Source organism: Equus przewalskii, chromosome 26 (genome assembly GCF_037783145.1).
Source record: "Equus przewalskii isolate Varuska chromosome 26, EquPr2, whole genome shotgun sequence".
Classification (NCBI taxonomy): domain Eukaryota; kingdom Metazoa; phylum Chordata; class Mammalia; order Perissodactyla; family Equidae; genus Equus; species Equus przewalskii.
This window is the reverse complement of record NC_091856.1, coordinates 19,427,193-19,451,011: the sequence shown is the minus strand read 5'-3', so window position 1 is coordinate 19,451,011 and position 23,819 is coordinate 19,427,193. Positions and strand designations below refer to the sequence as shown.

The 23,819-nt window shown below is 45.7% G+C and overlaps 1 protein-coding gene across 1 annotated transcript in view; it reads left to right on the top strand.

Moving 5' to 3' along the window:
• TNFSF8 (TNF superfamily member 8) overlaps window positions 1–18,112 on the top strand; it is a 28,426-nt gene extending 10,314 nt beyond the window's left edge. Inside the window, exons 2-4 of the mRNA XM_008536510.2 lie at window positions 375–417; window positions 12,690–12,761; window positions 14,246–18,112. Of these exons, the coding sequence (XP_008534732.1) occupies window positions 375–417; window positions 12,690–12,761; window positions 14,246–14,640 (510 nt within the window). The 3' untranslated portion in view covers window positions 14,641–18,112. The remainder of the gene's footprint in view (window positions 1–374; window positions 418–12,689; window positions 12,762–14,245) is intronic.
• Window positions 18,113–23,819: the final 5,707 nt, after the last annotated feature.

The window sequence follows — 23,819 nt, the reverse complement described above, 5'->3', positions numbered from 1 at the left end:
AAAAAATAACACATGTGGAGGTTAAAAAAGACAAAAAGCGCTGGACTAGGAGTTAAGAGTTGCAGATTTCAGGCCCCTGAGTTGCTGTCAACTTTTCCTTTTCCCTCTCTCAGCCCCCAGTTTGTCACCTGTGAAATGTGGCTAGTGACCCTCATCTTGCATCCCTGATAAGTAGGTTGTCAAGCAAAGAGATGGGAAAACCCTTTGTAAACTAAGTCAGTGAATTAATTTTTAAAAATTTAAGGGTCAGATGGAATGTGAAATCTAAATTACACAGTACTTTGAGGACCACCAAGATGGAAGAGAAAAAGATGAGTGGATTCAGTTGGATGTCATCCTCATGTTGCTTCTTTTTTTTCTTCCTTCTCTTCCAGGACTCCATTCCCAACCCACCCGGCAAATTCCCCCTGAAAGGAGGTAAGACCTTGGAATTAGGAGTAAATATGTACTGAATCATCCTTATCACACCACAGTTGATTAAAAACCAGAAACAGCAGGACAGTGCCCTACAGAAAAGGGAGCGGAGGCGGAGGTGGGAGCTGCTCAGGGCTGAGCTGATGCATCTTGATTCGTCTGAGTAGTCTCTGATCCACACCCTCATTCCCACAAGTCTCCCACTAGCCCTCAACTCTCCCACTAATGAAAATTCTACCTGTGGCATGGGCTGTTGCGTGGACATAGACAGGAATGCAAAGAAGTGTTGTGTTAAAAGCTTGAAATTTGGAGTCAGGCAAATATGGGTATGAATCTTGGCTCTGCATTCCACCTGGGAGCCTCAGTTCCTCATCTACAAAATGGGAATAGTAATACCCACCTCACGAAGGTATTGGAGAAGCCAATCAGATCTTGTCTGTAAATTGCTTGGCATGGCAACCAGCACACAGTAATCGTTAAGTAACTGGTAGTAGCCAAAATGCATAATGAAGTTGAGGATCTGTGAAAACAGACCTCCTCTCCCCCGCATTTCCTATCAGTGAAGTCACTAATTAATGCGCCGTCTCTACCAGCCCCAGAGAGGGGATGTGCAGTTAGGTTAACACTGAAGATGAAAAACTTTGAGATCATCCGGTGAATGTTTTCAATGCAGAGAGGAGGAAAAGTAAGACCCAGTGAAGTGTCATGTCCAAGGGCCTATGGAGCCAACCTAGAACTCAGATGTCCTCATCTCTAAGTTCTTTCCACTCAAGAACATTAACCCATTCCAGTCCTGTAAACTTTAGAACCCAGACAGCAAGCACAGCTGGATAACAAGGCAGCTCAGAGAAAAAAGGAGGAGAGAAAGAGAAAGTAGACGTGCCATCATAAGTACCCAGGTAGAGACACCAGGGCATCCTTGGGACCAGAGGACACAAGTGCCTGGACACAGCTCCTCACACCAGCAGCATCGCACTTGGAGTTTCCATCAGGAAACCTTTTCTGCTATCTGTCACCCAGAGACTTAGCAAGTAAGGGCAGAAGGACCCAGACACACAAGCCTTCTGGATCTTTCAAGTCAGACTGATAATCACAGCTTTGTCAACAATGTCTTAATCGTGGCTAGAATTACTTAGCACATGACCCCAATTCCCACAATGCCTCCCACTGCAGACAGTCCCATTCACGTAAAAGGGAGAACGGTACAATGCAGAGGTCAGCAAATTTTTCCTGTAAAGGGCAAGATAGTGAATATTTTAGGCTTTGCAGGCCGTGAGGTCTCTGTTGCAGCTAGTCAACTCTCTTGTTGTAGTGCAGAAGAAGCCCAGGCTCTGTGCAAATGAGCAGCCATGGCTTCGAGTCCATAAAACTTTCTTTGTATAATGAGGAGGTGGGATGGATCTGACCCACAGACCAGAGTTTGCTGACCCCTATCATGGAAACCCCACAGGCTTGGAGTCAGAACATGTGACACATGTTCTTACAGAGCCTGCAAAAATCCAAGTGCACTGAGTAAGTGTCACCTTCCCTTCCCCACTCCCATCGTTCCGCCACCACATCCACTCAGACTTTCCAAGACCAGAACCTTTCGTTTTTTGAGAGGGGGAGGCGATCTTGAACAGGAACATGATCTCAATGAGAAGGACAGTTTTGGTGGGGCGATGTGACTTCAGCCATTCTGCATCTCAGTTTCCGCACCTCCACATGGGTTACCAAGTACAGGGGCTCCAAGCAGCGGTTCTGGCCCTATAACGGCTTTCACCAGTCCAGAGTGGAGGAGGAAAAAGAAGGACAAGGCAGCCCCCTTTTCCCATAGCCAAGTATTTTTAAGGTAAGGGGCGCTTCTGTCCTCTGAGAGTATGTCCTTTCCTCAAGTGGTAAAATGTCATTTCTTTTACAACATGAAGTTGATATAGACAGGAGTCAAGTTGGATTGCTTTTTGTCTGAGTTACTTTTCTTTGTTTGTTTTAGTGGTCACAATAGGCAAAATCAAAAGATGCCCACTGTATCTTGGTCACTGAATTTTCATTTTGGGATCAATTTCTTTGGTCCGTTAAATCCAAAATTTGGGGAGCCATGGATGAGATCATTTATCAGCTCCCTTCTCATCTGGGCCATCACTGTAAATATCAGAATACAAGCCAATCCAAACCAACCTCAGTTCACAATTCAATGTCTCAGCAACCAGACAAAAAAATGCTAATAGGACCCTCCACTAGGGCCATGACTATTGTTAAAGACCCTCCCGTACCGCCCTTAGGTTGAACTTTGCCTCAATCCTGTGAGCAGGCAACGTGGGGATTGGTATTCCCATTTTGCAGATGAGGAGCTGGAGCCCAAGCAATCAAGATGAGTTGCTAAGGAGTTGATAGCAGAGCAGGAGTCAGAATCTCAGGTCCCCTCTCTCCCCCTGCGTGATGTGCTCCAGCCATGAAATGTCAGTGACCTGCTCTCTGTGGTCCTTGGCTTTCTCCTGCTTTTAATGCAAGTCCACACTTCTCTCAGCTGGCAGACTGCAGACCCGGGAGTAAGGGGAGGTGGAAAAACACCTTGGAGCAAGACCTGGGCTCCAGAACTGACCTTGGCACCAGCCAGCTGTGTTTCTCTGAGCAAGTCTCTCCTCCTCTCTGGGCCTCGTCTGTAACATCCCAGCGACGTGCTAAAGGAGCTGGAAGGTCCTTCCAGCTTTGACACTTTATGACGCTGGAATTCTCTCATTCAGTATCTAAATCTAGAAGAAAAAGTCTAGCAATAGTCTTGAGGGAGTCTGAAGACACAGCCTCCTCCCCCAACAAGCCCTCTTAAATGGGCACAAGCAGCAAACTGTCCCTTTGAAAAGCCATTGCAAGCCCTTCTGGGCAGAAGGGAACCCCTAGAGGAGCATGTAGTTTGTCACTGGGAAACATGTGGTTTGTCGCTGGGGCGGACAGGGACAGAAGCCAGACTTTTTCCAGGGACTCTTCTGTCACCAGCTGATGGAAATCATCCACCGTCAGCGGGAAGACAGCAGCAGCCCCGAGCCCAGGAAGCAGGGCCGTGTACACACACAACAGTAACTTCACACCAGATGACACTTAGCTGCAGGGGAATCCACGGAAAACCAATCCTCTTTGTAACGAAAGGATTTCTGGGTCCCAGCACAAGCTGCCCATTCCTTCCCAGGAGACTGTCACGAGACATTGCCACCTCGTAGGCACTCCATTGTGCTTAGGACTCAGTGGACCATTCCAGGGGTTCAGCTGGGACTGTGGGCCAGGAAGGGGCCTGGGAGAACCTTCCACCACATGCTTCTCCTCTCATCAGGAAAATGGGGTTAACAAGGACTCCCACACAGAGCCGCCACGAGGGTGACATGGGGCAGCAAATACAGCTCTTGTCTGCCACGTGTCTGAGCCTATGTCCTTTGGACACAGGGTCCGCTCTATTCTTTCATCTCCGAATAAAATGGCTCCATCCCACCCCAGATATATGGTGAGGAAGCCAGGAGGGCTGCTTGTCAGCTCGAGGCTTGTGCTGCTTCTCGTCCCTTCTTGTTCCAATTTTCTGCTTCCAGCTCATTTTGAATCTCGCATGTGCTCACCTTACGTGACTTATTTGCCCAAATCACAGAATGCAGACACTTTTGCCTTGATTTCCCCAGAGTTCCAACAGCACCCCGCCTTTGCGTCCAGCAAAGTTCCTAGCAGGATTTAGGGGACGCAAAGAAGCTGGGTGGGGGGCAATGCACTCCATCACAGAGGAAGACGCAAACAGAATATCAGACACCCTTGTTCTTGTAAGGCCTCTGCCACTCCAGCCACTGGGAGTTTCTGGAGAGACAGGTCTCCTCCCTGGGGCTCAGCCCTCCGCCATGCACACTCGCCCACTCTCCTTCCTACCAGTTTGCATGTCCTTTTCCTCCCCTCACCAACACTGCAGAGATTCAAATTCTACTGACTTTATTTTGCCAAATGATTTTGGTGGCCTTAATCTCAGGACCAGTCCTTCCCAACATCCCAAAAACTGAATGACAGGACTTCTCTGCACTGGAAGAATTCTGGACACAACTTTTAAATCAGCTTTTCCTTTATTCCCTCACTATGTGCGGATGGGGGCCTGGCAGAGTGAGAATAATGAATAGTGACGGGCGTCCGCTATGTACCAAGTGCTGGACTGAATGCCTTGTAATTCACTCATGCCATCCTCACAATGAGCCCCAAGGATAACTATGAGCCTTGTTTTATAGGTACAGAAACTGGAGCACAGAGAGGTTTACTGACTTGCCTAAGATTGCACAGCTAGCAAGGAGTGAGACAAGACCTCAAAATCCAGGCTGACCCACCCTGATACCCCTTGCTTAAGTGGGACTGTCCCACCAGATGCTTAGTAAAGCATGACTGTGCTTCCTTCCGGCGCCCCTACCAGACCTCCAAAGCTGGGAATCCTTCCAGCACTCTTTGTCGCTTCCTCAGCACCTGCTCCCGTGGCTGTTCGCTTTCTTGTCGCTGAAGCCTGCTCTCTGTTATCAAGCTCTGGGGCAGAGAGGGTCCTCAGGGTGACCACACACATGGGTCTGCATGCGAGGTGGACTGACAGGCTGCATAAGCGGCCCATGGCAGGGGATCCAGAGACTGAATTTAAGCCCTGGCTTTGCAGCTGAGGAGTCATGAGACCTGGAATGAGTGCTCCCTCCCCTACAAACGCCAGTTAGAGGAGGTCTTTCTTTCCTGTGAATGTCACGTGGCCCCTAACATCCAGAGGTTCCTGGAAGCCCTGACACATTGAAACAGTGGATAGACTTCGACCCCTCCGTGCACTCCCCACCCTTGCTTGAGTTCCATCTCCAGCTGAAGACGAGGTGCAAAAGGCGAGAGCGGGGTTGAACTTTGGAATACCTCCATTCCAGTCCTGGGACTTGAAGCTCTTCCTTTCCCTCTCAGGGGCTGGGGTGTCCTGTTTTCTAGAATACATGGAATGATGGGGGTAAGCCAGATGACCTGACCCAGGCGTGGAGTTTGCTTTGAGTATCACATTCCAGAAACGGAACAAATAACTTAGGATTCTTTGGCCATTTTACCGGGCTAACAATTTACAATTTTTGTGCAGCTTAGCTGACTATTCTCCTCCTCCCCGCTCACTCCCCCTGCTGAAAAGAAAATGTGGGCCTTGAAAGAGATCAAGGAAGGTTGGCTTTCTAATTGTACCTAGCGAACCATCCCCAAAGAAACAATAAAAGGTACCCATTGAAGGCAATGAAACAAAACCACAGAGGCTGGCCACTCAGCAATCCCCAGCTATCCCTGGTGTCACATGGCTGTGATCCAGATGGTCACAGCGCCACCACGACCCTAAGACACCAGGACACCACTGACAGCAGAAGAGGCAGGCGGAGAAGCAGCATCCTCTCCCCTAGAAAGACTGAAGGTGAGCATCCGAGCCCCCGCTTCTGTCAGATGGATTGATCTGGATCTAGATTGCTCAGTCCATCAGTTGTTGCTTTTTCTTTTTCAAAGCAAGAGGGGGGACTCCTGCTCAGGGGGTAAATTGCTTTTCAGATAGTCACTGGCCTCAAAAAGTCGATTTGCTTCTGCGTTTACTTTGAACACACTCCTGAAAACTTACTCTTGAACTGTCCTTTTCTTAAGGCAGAGCTGACAGGAGTCAAGACTCTCTCTACAAGAAACAAATTAGAAAATAGGCCACTCAGAATAAAGCAGAATAGGGCCCTGGGGATGCCGCCCAGAGAGCTAAAGCCAGCTCTGCCTACCCCCCACCCCCCTGCCACGGAGGAAAGGAGGGAGGAGAGAGGAGATGCAGGGGGAGAGGAGAGAAGAGGAAAAAAATACTCAGCTCACTGAGAAACGGATTAAAATTTATACTTGAATTTAGCACATACAAATCACGTCTCTAAATTCAGAAGAAATCCCCATCTTTTAAATACTTTGGGGAAAGAAAAAGGAAATAAAGAAGAGAGGTGGAGGGAGGGGGGCGGGAAAGCAGGCCTATTCCTAAAACTGGCTTCATTCTATATTTCATCCAAGTCGCTGACACCACATGTGTCAGCCTCATGTCCACAAGCCCAGCAGAGCAAGCCCTGGACCGGGAACGGGAGCCAACACTTTCTTGGTTTACTTTGGGCAGTGGACATCAGGCTCCCTGCTATGCATTATCTCATTTAATCCTCCCAGCAACTCATCAAGGGAGGTTATTATTATTCTCATTTTCAAGAGAATTCAAAGAGGTTGAGTGACTTGTGCAAAACCACACAACTTAGTAAGTAACAGGGCTGGAATTTGAACCCAAGCCTGTTTGACCAGAAGCCTAAATTTGTAAGGGCGCTGTCATCCTTCTGCTTCTAGAATTGCTGGGGGGGGGGGGGGGGGTTAAAAAGTTATATAAAATGTTAGCAGATCTCACCAAATGACTCTAGACTCACCTTACCTTTTAAATTATAGACTTCAGAGGTGCTTCTTAAATACCCCCAACGATATTAATTCAACTTGCATTTAGTATAAGTGAATTCCCAGGAAATACCCAGAGTCAGATAGCTTTGTCGTACATACTGTAACAAGTCAGGATTGAAAAGACCCCCAAGTCCTGAGGAACCTTCAAGGATTCAAATGAATTCCAACTTGTTCTTGATTTGTACTTAATGATCACCTTGTATGTGCTTAATGCTGATTGCGCTGGGATGGGTGTTCCTTAGACGCTGTTTGCAATTCCAGAGTCGCCCAGTGTCCTTGGTCTAAGAAATAGCCCATCTTGGAGTTTCTCTGTCACTGGTTGGCCTGGTAGCATCAAGGAAACAGTCAACAGTTGAAACTATCCTTAGGTTACAGATTCACTTTGATTCCAAATTCTGCTCATAATGGAGAGACTGTCCCCTAGATGTCACTGTTGGGACTCTCCTGGGTATTCCACCAGAGGAAGAGAACTAAGGAGCCAGGACAAGGTAGATGCAGAGTCATTAGGGTAATTCTTCTCCTTCTTGGAAGGATTAAAATATTTTCAACAGAGGGAAGGGGATTCTGAACACTTCCTGGAAGCATCACTTGGCCTCAAACACTTATGTATGTAATTGAACTCCTCTAATCATTCAGATAATGCCATGAGCTTTGTTTAGTGAGCATTTCATCCGCCAGATCACCTTGCAAAGAAGCATTGCTAAGCTGTGCCACCAAAACAACTAAGAAAAGAGGAGGAGAGGAGGAAGGGACTGCCATTTGTTGAGTGTCTCCTCTGAGCCACGTGCTGCCCTGGCCACTTGACACCCACAATCTTATTGCATCTTTGCAACTTCCATACATTTGGTTGATTGCTACCATCTCCACTTCATAGATGCAGTAACTGAGGGGCAGTAAGAGGAAGGGAAAGGTCAGAAGCTAAAAGCCTTGATTGGAACCCAAGTGCTCTATTTGAGATGCACTGTGTCTGTCTTGTCCTGATACCAACCTGGAAGGTTCCTGGCACTCAGACCACATACCATCTGACCGGAACGGTCAGTGTGGTTTGTTTTGCTATCTTGGGCATTGTTGCATCTTAATGGAAGCCTGATTGTCCCCTGACTGGTGACTTGGCAGGGTTCAGCACAGAGGTCTAAAGTCATCTCCTGGCATTCTCCTGCAAGAGGGAGCCCAGAAGGCTCTTTAGTGCTTGTTTTCCCAGCACCTCCAGCTGCCTCATCAGTTTTCAGTCCAGCATGATGGTGGCTGCAAACCCACTTCTTCCTACACTTAGCCTCCCGCCTCAATGCAAAGACTAAAAAACAGGGGACAGAACCCTGGACTGGGAGCCAGGAGCTCAGTGCTCTGAACCTAGCTCTGCCACAAACCTACAGTGGGTCTTGGGTCAGACCCTCAATCACTCTGGGTTCAGTCACCCCACTCACAAAACTAGAGTCTTGGTTAACTTGGCATCCGATGGCCCTTTCAGGTCTAACATTTTGAGATCTCAAGGCAGGGTCCCGTCTTCAGGTTACCACTATTCTGACTTCACAACGTGATCCTTTCAATCACCTTCAACAACATCTGTCTCTCCCTGTCTCTCTCTTCTGTGCAACTGGCCAGAAGGATTTCATTGGCACATATTTCTCTCCAGGCTTCCAAACAAAGCCAGAGAAAGGTCCTTGATCCTTCTAGAGGAAGCCAAATCTTGGGAAAACAACTACAAATCTTGCCCATCTGAAGGGCTTGATCCTCAGAAGAATTCACAGAGTACTTGAGTTGTCCAAAAGATGGAATGCCCCACAGAAGAGGCAAGGAATCTTGATCTCTGTTCCTGCCTCTGTCACTAACTCATGGGGTGACCTAGGACAAGTCAGCCATGGGGTAGCATTGGGGAGCACACGTGTTATGTGGTTACCAAGCCTGGACCAGGTAACCTCTCAGTGAACTTCCATCTCTCTGAATCATACAAATCCTCACAGACCCAGGCTTTTCATAACTTAGATTGTCCCCAGACCTAAAATGTTCTGTTCTACCACTGCAGGTGTCTGGAAATCTGAATTTGTGGAGATAGTCTCCTAGCTGGGGTAGATCAACATGCCCACAAAGATAGGCAGGCTGAGCTGGGACCGACTTTCCGTCCTTATAGCAGGCCTGGCAGTGCACAGCTAAGTCTAGACAGCCTGAGAGAACAAGCAGGGCCCTTCTAGATCATCACATTCACACTGCTCTTCTCAAGCGAGGGACACGAGAGCCCAGAGAGGGGAAATTCCTAATTCTAACTCCAAGGCCATCAACTCAGCCACGACCTGCAGACAGTTCTCATTTCCCCCACCCAAGCGTTCAGTTCTTCAGACTCAACCCCTCCAGACATCACATTCAGCTGGGAAATGAATGAAACAGGAGTGTTTTTTGCTCCCTATGTTCTCTGCATTAAAAATTCCAGGGACCTTACAGGATTCCAGCCACATGTAGCCCCAGTTATTTATGTTACTCCTTCCCGTCTTCGTAACCAAAAAAGAAAGTCATATCATGGACTCCCAGGGGGATGCGGAGACTCAAGCCATGTGGCTGGTATCCCATGAAATGTTCATCTCACTCTTGACAAGAGCTTCATGACTCTGGAAGCAGCCCAGTGCATCTTTGAGCAGCACTAACTGGTCAAACATTTGAGCTGCCAGCACTGTGCCTTACAGCGTGATTTCTGTGTCCTTCATGAAGGTCTTCCCATGGCCTCATCTGAGAAATGGGGACAAGAGCGGTGGTAGCTATTAGCTGAGGGCATCATCTCCTTAAACTTCCACTTGGAGCCTTAGTGTTGGGCCCCACGGAGGAACCTGCACCGTCTTCCTGCTGACAGCCTTGTCAGGTGTTAAGGCCAGCAATTGTGCCCTCCTCGGGGCTCCTCTCCAGATTCAACAGCCCCATTCCATCAACAGGCCCTCCAGGATCCTGGTTCCCAGCCCCCTTCCCTTAGCCAGCTCCAGCAATGTCATCCTTAAAGGGGCCTGTCGTGTTTTTCCTTTCGCTTGAAACCATCTAAGAGGTTCTTCAAGAAAAACTAAAATACGCCATGCCATTTGACTTCAGGAAATGCAAATGCTTCAAAATAAGTGTTTTTTTCCATCCTTGGGTTTCTCAGAATTACAACTGAGGTCAACCCACCAAACATGCAAAGACCAAAGGGGAAGAAAAAAAAGAACTTGTATGTGTGAGAGGCAAGCCCAGGCTTGTACTTCCACAGCCACCTGTTTACAGAAGCTCACCTGATAGACGCCACCAGAAGTGGCCTGGTGCGAGGGGGCCTCTGGCCAGTGAGCAGAGCTGTTCTGGATGGGATGCGCTGGCCTCAGCTCAGGGCATGAGTCTTATCCTCCCTTCTAATCTAACCTAACCTGTAGAATGGATGGGAGAATGTGGCCAGGCGTTATTCCAGCCTGGAGGAGAAAGGCAAGCCAGTATCCCCATCACCTCACTCACGCCATAGGAACTTACCTGACTTCCAGAGAGGGAAGTAGGAGAGATGGACTAGATGACCCAATTCAACAAACATTTACTGAGCATCTTCTGGGCTGGTCAGGGTGGATGTATAAACAGTAGTCGCTGCCCTGAGGGTTCACGGTCTACTGGAGGAGACAAAAAGGCAAACAGAAAGAAGGGTCAGACCAGGCTTCTTAGAGGAGATGACTGCCCGGCTGTGCTTTAAACAAAGAATGATTTGTCCGGTGAAGGCAGAGGGAAGAGCAGGTGTTAAGATGGAATGGCAAATCAACACGGTGTGTTTGGGGGCACCACGAGCCCCCAAACTCCAGTAGAGTGGTCAGCAATCCACTTGGGCCTTAGGGTCAGACAGCCTGGGCTTGAATCTCCGCTCCACCACTGACCAGCTGTGCGAATATCAAGAAGTCATTTCACTTTCAAAGCCTCAGTTTCCTCATGTACAAGATAGAAATCATTATAGTACCTTTCTCACGGGGTGGTTGTGAGAATTAAGTGAAATAATGCATGTGTCATGCTTAGCAGAGTACCTGGAAAATAACCATCCCTCACTACGTATTAGCCATTATTTTTACTAGCACTACTGCTACTATTAGTGTAATTGGCACAGAGAGGTCAAGGGAAAGAGGGAGGTAAGGATGGGACCGGAGAGGTCAGTAGGGATCAGAATACAAGGGAACGCGAATGCCATATAGGGGAGCTTGGTTCTGATCCTCTAGGAACAGCAGAGCCAGGAAGAGATTTCAAGCAGAGAAGAGATGCAGTCAGATGCACCTCTCTGCGATTCCTTCTGACTTGATGTTCCACACCCCAAAAGAGGAAGACGGGCCAGGGGGACTCTCAAACAGTAGTCATGGTGCATTCGACAATAAGCAGCCCTCAGTGTTGTGCTGCTGTTCTACACACCCCAGGAGCGTGGGCTGTAGCCTGAAATAGGCAGGACCACAACACTAGTTGGAGAATGACTGAGAGATGTGATCAAGAGAAAGGCAGCTGGTCTACCAAGCCCCCTCCCCAAAGAGACCTTTGGACCAGAGTCTCTTTCTGGGTTGAGGGCAGTTAAGGATGAAAACTGCCCGCCCCCTTCTCACTTCTAGCAGTGAGCTTGTTTAGACAGTAGAGGGAACTCTTGACTTAGCTTTCAACCAGTCCAAGGCCCCATGGCGCTGTGAGGAAGGCTAAGAGGGATCTCAGGCCTGGGCAGAGAGCAATGGAGAAGATTGTGAGCCCAACAGATGCTACTCAGAGATCCAGTGAACAAACACACCAGGGTGTGGCTGCTTCCACTGAATGTGTCTGTGGCTGCCTAGTCTCTGATGGATGGAATGAATGGGGACGTCATCCAAAAAATGTCAACGTCAGGTCATAGATCTCCGGTTTTACAGCGTGGAAACCAAGGTCCATAGAGGAGAAGGAATTTGCCCAGAATAAGTTGAATTCATGAGTCGTTGCAGAAAATGTATGACTTGGTTCTTTGCATACAAAATACTTACTATAATAAGAAGCTAAACCACTACCACCAATGGATACGTTAAAAATATCTTTATTTCTTAAATACCATAATGACATAGACGTTGTCTTTTCCCCCTGCCAGAGAAGCTCCAGACAGCAGACTCCCTGCTTAGATCTCTTTGATCCTATATCCTCTTAAAAGTGAATGTAAGAATGTGTTTAGTTTCACTGTCTAGTAAAATGGCCTCCAGGAGGAAACCTGCCCTTGGGAATCAGAGAGACATGAGAGTCAATCTCAGTGTTTTCCTCAACTTGCTTGACCTTGTATCATTGACCATGTCTAGGCATCAGGATTAACCTTGCAGAGTTATTCAGAGAATTAGATTAGCTGAACTCTGTAAAAGTACACAGACCAGTACCTGGTACACTCTTAAAAGAAGAGTAGCAGTAATTACTATGAGCTGTATCGTTCTGACTACCACTGCCTGGCTGAGTGACGTGGGACAATGTACTTAATCTCTCTGGTCCCCAGGCTATTTTCCATCCGTCAAAGGGACTTACTAATACCTCTTTCATTGAGTTGCTGCCAAGATTATGTGAGGTGAAATATGTAAACACGTAAAGTGACAAGAGTGACACCTGGCACATATAGGAACTCAGGTCATACTTGTCTCCTTTCTCCAACTTCCACAGTCTTTTGTAAAAGCCCAAGTGGAAGCAATCGATTGAAAAAACTCCTAAGGTCCTTGATGGCAAAATGAGAAATGAACAAGTTTTCCTTTTGCTCCCCAAATGGAAACAGAAGAGTAATTATCATCTCCATCAAAGCGTCAAGGGAAAAGCCTCCGGTGTCTCCAGTTTCCAGAGCAAAGATACTTAACATGTGGTCTCCTTATTTGTAGGAAATTGCTCAGAGGACATCTTATGTATCCTGGAAAAGGCTCCGTTCAAGAAGTCATGGGCCTACCTCCAAGGTCAGTAACCAAATCTAGGAACCGTAAGCGTATAAGGGCAACTTCCTGTGGCCTTGCTGAAACTTCTAAGCCAGAGGTCACAAGGGGAATCCCATGGCCAATGGACATGCTTGTGGGTTCTGTTTAGGCTGCATGATATTTTTGTAATTTGAATTTTAATGCCTTGAGGGGGAAAGAAGAGAGCGTTACTCTCTCCAGATACAAGCTCCTCTTTCCTCAGTCTCATTCACTCCCTCATATTGCGTCCCTAGCCTCTGAAGTCATTCACATCCCACCCCCACCACCTCTCTATATTCAGCCAAGTTCAAGTTGTGGACCAAGTGCACAGTACTTTTCCTCATGCAAGGGAAGCAGGCTCTAATCTCTGTCTCTGTCAGGTTATTCACCAGGGATCCACAAAATTGCCTTGTCCCCAGACTGACAGCTTAATGAACATGCTGGCACAGGGCCTATTTGCATACTGGAGCACGCTTCAGGAAAGAGGACCCTCATAAATGAAATAATCAGAGGCCCTTACACTGGGAAAGATGAGATACGGAGGAGATGGCCAAGATGCGCTGCATAGCCATTCTGCTCATTTGAAAAATTCAATTTTGCAGTTAGATTAGTTCTCACTCTTCAGCTGAATTGCAGCGAGGTTTAAAGGGAAGCCATGGAAGTAATTAAAACTAACACACCAGCTTCCCAGCTCTGAAAGTCACCCTGACCCATCAGCGCTGATATTCATTTATCAGGTCTCAGAGAGACTTGGCTTCCGACACGAACACATCAGCTTAGAGGGTCTGCTAATTCTCTGCTTTTCTAATAATCCTGGCTGAGGAATGCCTGTTAATGTGCACTTCAGGGGTCTACACACATTTTTTTGGCTGCCCTTTTAAAGAGAGGAAGACATTCAAAAATTCAGACAATGAATGGTTAAAGGATGCATCTTAATGTGAAAGTTCACAGTCTGAGATTCTCCTGGACGTCTTGGTGCCTAAATTGGTTACTAATTGAAGAAAATTGGATGTCCTAGCTCTGATACTCTGTGCAATGTCTGCCAAACAGTAGTCCCTCATTGATCAAATGTTCATTGACTGATTGAATAAATGAACTTGATAGTCTGGAACTTATGGAGAATACAGTTCAGGAGCTTATACCCTGAAAGGAGAAGATAGTAATTATAATAAGAAGAGAATAACATAATGTAATAATTCAGTGCAAAACAATTCTATAGGAGATAGAGATCTAATATCGTGTGTGTTCTTATCCTCCAGCTTTAAGCATTAGAGAAAAGGGAGAATAATGGTTTTGTACGTGTGCTTTGGTTATTAAGCAGCATCTAGAAGGAATAACATGGAAGATATTCCAGGCAGTTGGAATAGCAGCCAATATTATAGAAAACATGGGTCTTGAGTGGAGAACCTTGAAGAAAGACTTCAAATTTTCCAATCTGCACCCGAAATTTGCCCAATAATTCTATTTTTCTGTCTTTCTCTTTCCAGCGTCAAAGCACATCAACAAAACCAAATTGTCTTGGAACAAAGATGGCATTGTCCATGGAGTCAGATACCAGGATGGGAACCTGGTGATCCAGTTCCCAGGTTGGTACTTCATCATCTGCCAACTGCAGTTTCTCGTGAAATGCCCAGAACATCCTGTCGACCTGAAGTTGGAGCTTCTCATCAACAAAGATGTCAAAAAGCAGACACTGGTGACGGTGTGTGAGTCTGGAGCACAAAGCAAAAACATATACCAGAATCTCTCTCAGTTCCTGCTGGAGCACCTCCAGGTCAACACCACCATATCAGTGAAGGTGGACAAATTCCAGTATGTGGATACAAACACCTTTCCTCTTGAGAATGTGTTGTCCATCTTCTTATACAGTAGCTCAGACTGAACCATTCTCCTGGCCTTCAGGAAGAAAGCAGCTCTCCACCATACAGTACTTCCTCCATCCAAACACTTGGGCAAACAGAAAACTTTAGACCAAGACTGAAACCACAAAGGGTTCAAGACTACGCTTCTCCTTCTGTCTCTTGGGAAGATACAGCTCCAGAGTCAAAACTGTTTTGAGTGAAGTATCTTTCAGACAGAAGGCAGGGAAGTAATGTGGTGTGGTGGACAGAGTCCCCCACGAGAAGCAGAAGGGCTCGATTTATGCCCCAGCCCTACCACTAACTCACTGCATGACCTGGAGCTACCCCTTTCCCCTCCTTGGACCTCAGGATCCACGTCCGAGAAATGAAGGGGCTGGATTTGAATCTCTCCAAAGTCTCTTCCATCTGAGACCAGGCTCCCTCATCACAGACCTGCGAACTAAGAATCAAGGCAGTGTTCCAGAAGCCCCCAACTCAAGGAAAGGCCCCCACACCAGTATAAAACCAACCTCATCTGGCTGCATGTCACTTTAGCAGAGTCAGAATTGAACGACAAGGTTCAGGGTACCTTGCCAAATGGTGTGAACTGTAGGATCTAAAATGCGAAACAAAAGAACTGCCAGCTGACCCTCCCGAATCTAAGAGGCCATCTGAGCAGGCTTGACTCCATTCCAGTTAAGACTGACAGTAAGTCAACAGCAGATAGCCTTTGTTTCTTGTCAGGAAGTGTGTGCGTGCACTTGTTGCTCAACCAGCGTGCAATGGTCAAGGTGATGTGGTCACTTGGTCAGGGAATAGCTGCTGCCATCTCCAACACGATATTTCTCTGTTCCCTGCTTCAAACACCTCTCAGAAAACCATTTCTGTGGAGAGTTTTTAAGGCCCACAAAGTTGTCGATAGACAACAAGGACCCTGAAGATGGCAAAAAGGACTTCTGAACAATAGCAACTTCCTCTCCTGACTTGGGTAGCCAGGGGATTTCTCTAATTACATCAATCTTTGCATTTGACCATCATCTTTCGAAGGGACATCCTATTTGTTTGAAAGAAGGACCATTTGACTTGAAGTGTGAGCTCTTGAGGTTATGCTTCAGAAGGAAAAGGGACTTTTAACTGCTGTGCAAAAGACTGGAGAAAAATTTTGCATTTTTCTCAAGAAGGAGGAGAGAAAAGAAAGGAGTAGGAATTCAGAGAAAGACTAAAAAAAGATTGAAAAGAAGAAAAAAAAAAAAAAAACCCAGGCGTCGTGGAATGGATGAGAGGGACTTGGGAGAATAAATTGGCGAAGGGACAATTTTAAGCCATTTGCTGACGGGTGTGCTATGCCAACCTCCTCCTAGGTCTGCTCTATGAAATATTCAGGAAAGTCCACATTTCTCTTTAACACTTTCCATGAGTAGATTCTCGGGGAGGAGTGGGCATTGGAAGAGGTGTTGAATTCAGCAAGCCAAGTGGTATGTGGTAAAAACATAGACAGGTTTTAAGGACCCAAAGCTAGAGAAAAACAGGGCATGTGGCATTCAATTTATGCCCTAACCCTGTAGGACAAGTGAATCTTACTTAAAGCAACTCATGCATTACTGAAAAGGTATCTACAATCTAAACACAGGCAAGCTAAGAAAATTTTCTACCGTCTCATATTCTAACTCGAGAAAGATTCCATTTTCATTTTTCACCAGCCATCCTCTGAGCAGAGGTACCTGATTTTTACATTGGGAGTGGTTCCTCATGTCAGTCTCTGTCAAGTGATGCTCTGAAGGCCAACAGCTGAAGACACAAGGGGGTAGAGCATTTAAAGGAATCTTGTAGCAAGACAAAAATATGAAAAGAGGACAATCATTAAGAACTCAGTTGAAAGATACATAGGGAGTGGACATTCTAGGAAGTTTAAAACTAAATTCTGTTACTCCCTGAGGGTTAACCAGCGCCTGGGAATGTTATGAACCAATGGCATCATCTATGCAAGTGAAACAAATAATTTTTCTAACTGGGAACCCAGGCTACCTGAAACAAATGCCTCTTTGGTGAAAACGCAACTGGAACTCAGTAAAGTGAGCCCTCCAACCCCAACACACACACACACGCGCACACACACACACACACACACACAGAGTATGCTTGTAGAACCTGTGCTTGAGGAAGGTGATGGGTGAGTTGATGAAAAATAGCAAGTCAGTGTAGACTAAATGTATTTCTGCCCTTGGGAAAATTCACAGGACTTTTTTCTGCACATTTGCTAAGTTTTTCTTCACCCAGTCTCTCTCTTGCCCACCGATGCCTCCTATAAAGCCCCTATCCAATTCCTTCTCAGAATCTTCCAGTCACACAAAGCCTGGCTCGGAGAATGGTCCAGTACCCAAGAAGGGTTGATATGAACAGTCTCTAAAGGGAGAAAGTGCTGAAGGAAACTGGGCAGAATTTACCAAAGAAGGGAGCCCCCCAGAATCCCTGGAATACTACTGATTATTCTGGAACCAGGGGACAAAGCTTTTAAATTAAGAGGATAAAGCAGTCAGTCAATGTCATCTCTAGAAAGATCCTGAGAGATCAGCTAAGCCAATGTTTGAATGGAAGCCCAACATGGGGCAAGGACTGGTCAAGTCCTCACATGTGATTTGTGACAGAGCAAAGATTGAGCCCAGCCTCCCGACTCCTGTCTCCATTATTTCCCACCAGGATTTTCAGTCCTCCTCTGTAGGCTGTCTGTAATTCCCCACCTGACATCTTTCAAGTCTTGCACTGGAATAGTCCCCAGCATTCAGGGATTTCCTCTGCTTTGTCCCCACTCCAGTCACTCTGGGATCATCATTTTATCATGACACACAGATGGTCTGTAGATTCAGGACATGGTCAAATCACAGAAAAGGGTTAGGGTCTCATGATATGAAATTCTCTCTCTCAGAAACTGAAGAGATATATGATATGGTCAATATTTTTTCAAATAAAAAAATTAGAAGCTTGTTGTTTTAACTTGAAGTTATGCATATATGTGTGTATATGTATAGAAAATGCATGTATGTGTATTATGTACGTATGTGTATTATACACACATATATGTACATGTACATATCTGTGTATGTGTGTGTATATATATACTTTTCCTTAGCAATTGTTTTACAGGTCATCTGCTTAACCTAGGATCAGGGAAATAAGTCTGAATCTTGCTCTGGCATTGCAAAATTGATATACACTCGTATTTATTTTTAATTATGAAAAGAACAGAAAATAATATTTTTCCCATGCCTCATCAGCTTATTTAATAACTATTAATATTTTGCTATATTTTCTTCTGCCTCTTTTAAAAGAGTAAACAATACAGATTGAGCTAAAGTCTCACTCCTCATCCATTTCCCTACGCCCTCCCCAGAGCCATTCTCCGGACGTCAAGGCACCCCCTTTGCTTATGTAATTTTATATTTGTTTTTCCATAAGAATATGTAGTACAATTTTGTGTGGTTTTTTAAATTTTAATAAATATCATGCTTTATATAATATTCTGTGGCTTGACTTTTTTCATGTAACATAAAGTTTTTGAGATTTATCTGGACTGATACACGTAGGTCTCTGATTCACTCATTTAACTGCCATATACTATCTCATTGTTTGAATATACCAGTTTGCCCACTCTCTGGCAGATTTAGTTTGCCTCCTGATTTTGTTGCGATAAGCACATCTTCCTGTACAGCTCCCACCCCTTGTTGCTATTTTCTATACAGCAAAAATACTCTTTAGAAATTATAAATAGTACCCAAGAGCTACTGGCTGGTGGCGGTAGATCTCTTTGTGGTCACAGCTCATGAGCTGGAGCTTTGGAATCTGGAGAGCTCCTTCCATCTTTCCTAAGAACTTCTCTGCTCTGCTCATCCGTCCACATTAAGCCCTGGGTGTCAGTGTGGGGCCAGGCCCTCAAGCCAGGTGTCAGTTTATGATCCAGCATGACGGATGCTATGGCTCTGACAGGATGCTGCAAATCAGTTCTAGTCAGTATGTGTTCAAAGTGTGCCTTTCCAAAGCTCTCTGGAAACGAGAAATACCAGAGTGCAAGAAGGACGAGCACAACCCCAGAAGGAAATTTCTCCCTCAAGATCAAAGGTCTGTGTTCCTTGGGGTCTGTTCCAGACTTCTTTCTCTTTGCATTCCACACTCTCTCCCTGGGTCACTTAATCAACTCCCACGGCTCCAAATGTCATCTTCTTGCCACTTACTTCATAATCTATATCTCCAGCTTTGATTTTCTCCAAAAATCCTACCCCATGGATTCAGTAGCCACTGGGCTCTACCCATTAGTTCTTTCTGAGTTCTTGCAATGGAAGATGGATGCTCAAAGTCTAGTGCAGTGACTCTCGAGGTTTTTTTACCATGACCCAGAGGAAGAAATGCTTTACTTTGCAAACTAGGATGCACACACACACACACAAAACCCTAAGACAAAAGTTTCATTAAGTAATACCTACCCTTCCTATTTGTGACTAAGAAAAAAAATCTTGTGACCACCTGAACTGATTTTACGATGCTTTCATGAGTCACAACCCAGTTTGCAAAATATTGTTCTAGGGTGACTTTCTCTGCTCCAGAAGTTGGAAAGCTAAAAATAAACTTTCCTTATTCTCTTACAGCTTGGGTTCTAGAATAGTTTAGTCCAAAATGGACAAGATCTTGGAACATTTGTCCATTCAGCTGGCAAGCCCAACTGTAGAGGCATTTGGATTTTCTACCACTGCATTTGCAAAGGTCCCAGTGTTCACATACTAGATCAGCACGTGTGGCGAGTCTGGGGGGAGAAGAGGAGCATCCATTCTGCTGACATGGTCTGTTGCAGATTCACATTGTTTCTAGAACTGGCAGCAGCAGCAGCTTCCTGATTGTGGTGGTTTCCTGTTCAAAACAGCGGTGTCGCGGCTCTAGAGGGGGCAGGTTCCTGAGTGGAAGATTATTGAAGAGACGGCAGCTACCACAGCAACCCTGTTCATAGGAGTGGGGTAAGAGGCTACTTCTGAAAGTTCAACCTGGATTCTGTTTCCTCAGCTCTCTTGACAATTCTACAAGCCATTTTAATACCCTGTGATAAATGCCTTCCTGCTAAACAAACTGGAGTGGTGTGTTCTGTAACTGATCCCTGATGGATTCAATCTCAACATGTACAAAACTGACCTCAAGATACTCACCCCAAACTTGTCACTATTCCTATGTTTTCCATCTTAAGGACAGTCTCATGACCCTGCTTTCCTATTTCCCATCCAACCAACTTCTGTCCAACTCATCCAGTTCTCTGGTCCCATCCACCATCATCTTACTCGCTTACTCTCATCACCTCCTAACTCACATCCTTGTCTCCCGCCTCACTCCTTACAAATCCCATCTCCAGACAGCAATAATGACTCTTCATTGTCCTCAGGATTGATAGCAATCATGATCGTTTATCAAGCTCCTCCATGCTATGCACTTTTCATGTACTCCCTCACTTAATCCTCAAAACAGCCCCATGAGGTAGGCATTATGATCCGCACACTACAGACAATGACACTGAGACTCTGAGACATTGAGTAGCATGGCCAATATCACACAGCCAGTGGGTAGTAGAGCTGGGATTCAAGTCCTGGTCTGTGAGCATCCACAATCCAACATTCCATGCTCCCCAGTCATTAGGAATCAGCCTTCCTAAAATCTATGCTCTTTGAGGCAGCTCCCTCTCCATCTAGATCCTGCCTTTCTCCCTAGCTTCACGCCCAGCTCCCACTTCCTTGCACTGTATGTTCAAGTCCCATTGAACTTCCCCCAATTCCTCAAGCCTTCCGTGCTCAGCCTGGCCACCAGATGTTTGCAGATGTTCCTCCATCTGCCTAGAATACTTGTTTCACTCTCTTTTGCCTAGTTAACTCTTATCATTGTCCTCATTCGTCAGAGATGTCTTCCTGACTCTTCTGGCCTTACGTAATTCCATTCTCTCTTCTTCCACACTTGCCCCATCCTTAAGTGCGTGACACTATACTGTTCACCCTGGTTCCTATATAGTTCCTCTCCAACATCCAAACTCCTTGAAGGCAGAAACCCTATCAATCTTACTCAGCACTGGGTCCTCACAGCTCAGCCCAGCTCCTGGGACAGACTAGACAGCAATCAATAACTATCTCTTAAAGGAGTAATCAAAGAAAAATCTCTTTAAACACAAGCCCCATTCTAAGGAAAGGATACCAAATAAGCCATCCAAAAAATTTAAAAAGGAATAAAATCTCCTTATAAAATACAGAAATGTGGATCAAAAGCCCCCTTTTTCTTAGGAATGCTTTTGAGCATTCAGGAAAGTCAAAAGGCTGCCAAAAGAAAGGCGGAATTTTCAGAAAACAGAATCCACCTGTGCCATCTGAGAATCTGGAAGGGAAAAAGACAAACTTCACTTAGTTTATTAAACCCCTTCTCTGAGCTGGATGTAGCATATTTGCCATTTAATCCATTTCTCTTCCTACCCCTATCAGATAGCTCCATGCTATTCTAATCATTTTGTAAGTGAGTATACTCACCCTAGAGAGTTTAAATCAAATTTTAGTGGACCTTAGCATCAACTAAGAAAGTTTTTAATGCCTGATGCCCAGCTCACATCCCAGACCAATTAAATTAGAATCTCTGGGGTTAGAACCCAGACATCAGGATTATTTTATGTTCTCAAACTTTTAGCTAAATTTGAGAGTCAGTGGTTGAAATCCTTGCTACTCAAAATTGTGTCCTGGACCAGCAGCCCTGCACCACCAGAGAGTTAGTTAAAAATGCAGATCTCACATCCACCCAGACCTACTGAAACAGAATCTACATTTTAATAAGATGTGGGAGAGATTTGGGGACACCCAACAGCGTGAAGAACGCTGGTTTTGATGACTTTCCCTGGTAAGGGGAGAAGATTGTTCTGAATCCATTATGCTTCCCTGCTTCCCCCCAAGTTGACTTTGGGAAATGGATTCTCCCTCCCCTTCTGCTGTTTATGCAAATGTGAGAGTCTAGACACTACCAGAAGCATCATTAAGTCATCGTGACGGGATTCATTTGTAATTATCGTCACTGAGTTTTTAAAACTTGCTTTAGGTCTAGCTATCTCCCTCGGGAATCTTGGGCAAGAACCAGGGCAAGATTCTGACCACTATGTTGAAAGCTCTGGACACAGTCCAGTGGGGGGTGTACTTTCCCTGTGGCCAAAGAAAGAGAGAAAACAAGTCTGGGGGTGGCAGACGGGAAAGAACAGTTTGGAAACCCGAGTTTGAATCCTAGCTCAGGTATATTCACATGAGGATCCTGATGAGTCATAAACACTTTCTAAACTTCACTTTCCTCTGTTGTAAAATGAGAAACATGATCCTTCCCAAAGCTATGGGGAGAACAAGCATACAGTCAGCTTGAAAAGTGTTTAAAAGGAAGGTATTTTATTATATTCAGTATCCGCGAAAGAGGTTGACTGTGGGAGAGGAGCAGGAAAAAAATCAATGGCAAGTTTAAGAAGAATGAAGTTTCCTCAAACACACTGAAGCCAACTCCCATCTGTATCCCGAAAAACCAGCCAGGGATGATTTCAAACTTTAGGGAAACTGGCCTAGAAAAGCCAATTGAATATTTGGGAGACAGAGTATTGAGGGTCCCTTCCCTGTGTCTCCTTCACTGCAGCACTGGTCACACTGGAGTGTTGGTGTTTGCATGTCTTTCTTCCCACTTAAAATGGAGTGCCTCGAAGACAAGAATCCGCCTCTGAACTCAAGCCTCTAGGCTGTTGTCAAGCACCAAGTCAGCACTCAAGAATGGTGTAGATTTCACTCACAGCAAGATGGAATTACCAGCTGAGGGTACCAATTAGTTAAGAGCACGCTGAATTGAGGTCTGGTCCCCTTTCACCACCAGAAGGTTCTAAGGGAAAACCAGCTGAAATATCTCATTCTTCCATTCCCATTGCTGGAGACACAGATGACATAACTGCCACGACCTTCTGACTTCTCATTCCACTCTCACGACTGGTTTCATTTCACTGGCTGGCCTGATGCAGCCAGCATCAGACACGGAAGTAGTCAAGGGCACAAAGGCCACAACCCATGATGGGATTGACACATCAAGATGAGGAAACAGCAAGAAAATGCTTAAGGAGCTGAATTCCTACTGCCGGAGTTACATTCGTGCACTCAACTACGCAGCCCTCAATTGTGTCTGATGTTTTCATGCTCCTCCTTCATTAACCAGGGTGTGTTTATTTACATAGCTTTATATTATATAAATATATATAACTGCTTTAATTACTGAATGCTTGCTTACCAAGTTCCAGGCATCATATTGAAGACTGTAGTCTATTTCATTCCCACAATACCTTATGAGATCGAGATCACCATTCCCATGTTACAGATGAGGAAAGAGAGGCTCGAAGAAATGCATAAGCAAGTCCAAGTTTAAGCAGCTTGGAAGGCAGATGTAAAGGCTGGAAGTCTGACTCCTGAGCCACATCCCTAACACGCTACTCGGCACTGCTGTGAAGCCAGCTGACTTGGCACATGCTGGTTCCTTTGTCCACAAGGCCCTTGCCCGCCTTTCTCAGCTTGGTGAATTTGATGTTATTCATAAAATCTCAACTCAGACATTATTTCTTGAGAACTATTCCATGGGTAAGTTATACATCCAATCAGGACCTTGAATCCTTACCTCTGTCTAAACCCTTATCACCCTGTACTACAATTGTATGAGGATGTGTTTGCCTCCCTTGTTCGACTGCGGACTTCTTGATGACTTAGTCCACTTCTGCCACGGTCTGCAAAAGAAATTGATACACGCCTCCAAATTATTTTGGCATGATCCCACACCATTCACACCCTAGTCTGGCCTCTGATAGGGACACTCTTCCCTTGAGGCCAGTGACTCTACAACCCTGAGCCTTCATGCTGGCTGCTGCAGAAATGCTGGCTGCTTGCCTCTTGGTCACTGTCACTTCCAAGTGGAAATTCATGAGCTTGATGATACCGATCACTCTAGGCCTGACTCCACAGGACCAGGACACATCTTACTTCTACAACCAGAATTACCTAGGGCTGTTGGTGTCTTAGAATCTTGGCCCAACTCTCTCTAGCCCCAGAAGAGAGACAGAAGTATAACCACCCCCGTCCCAAAGTGCCAACTCATTTCCTGCCCAGAATTAACCACTTCCCAAAATGAGTGACTGTGTGAAAATCAATTCCCTTCA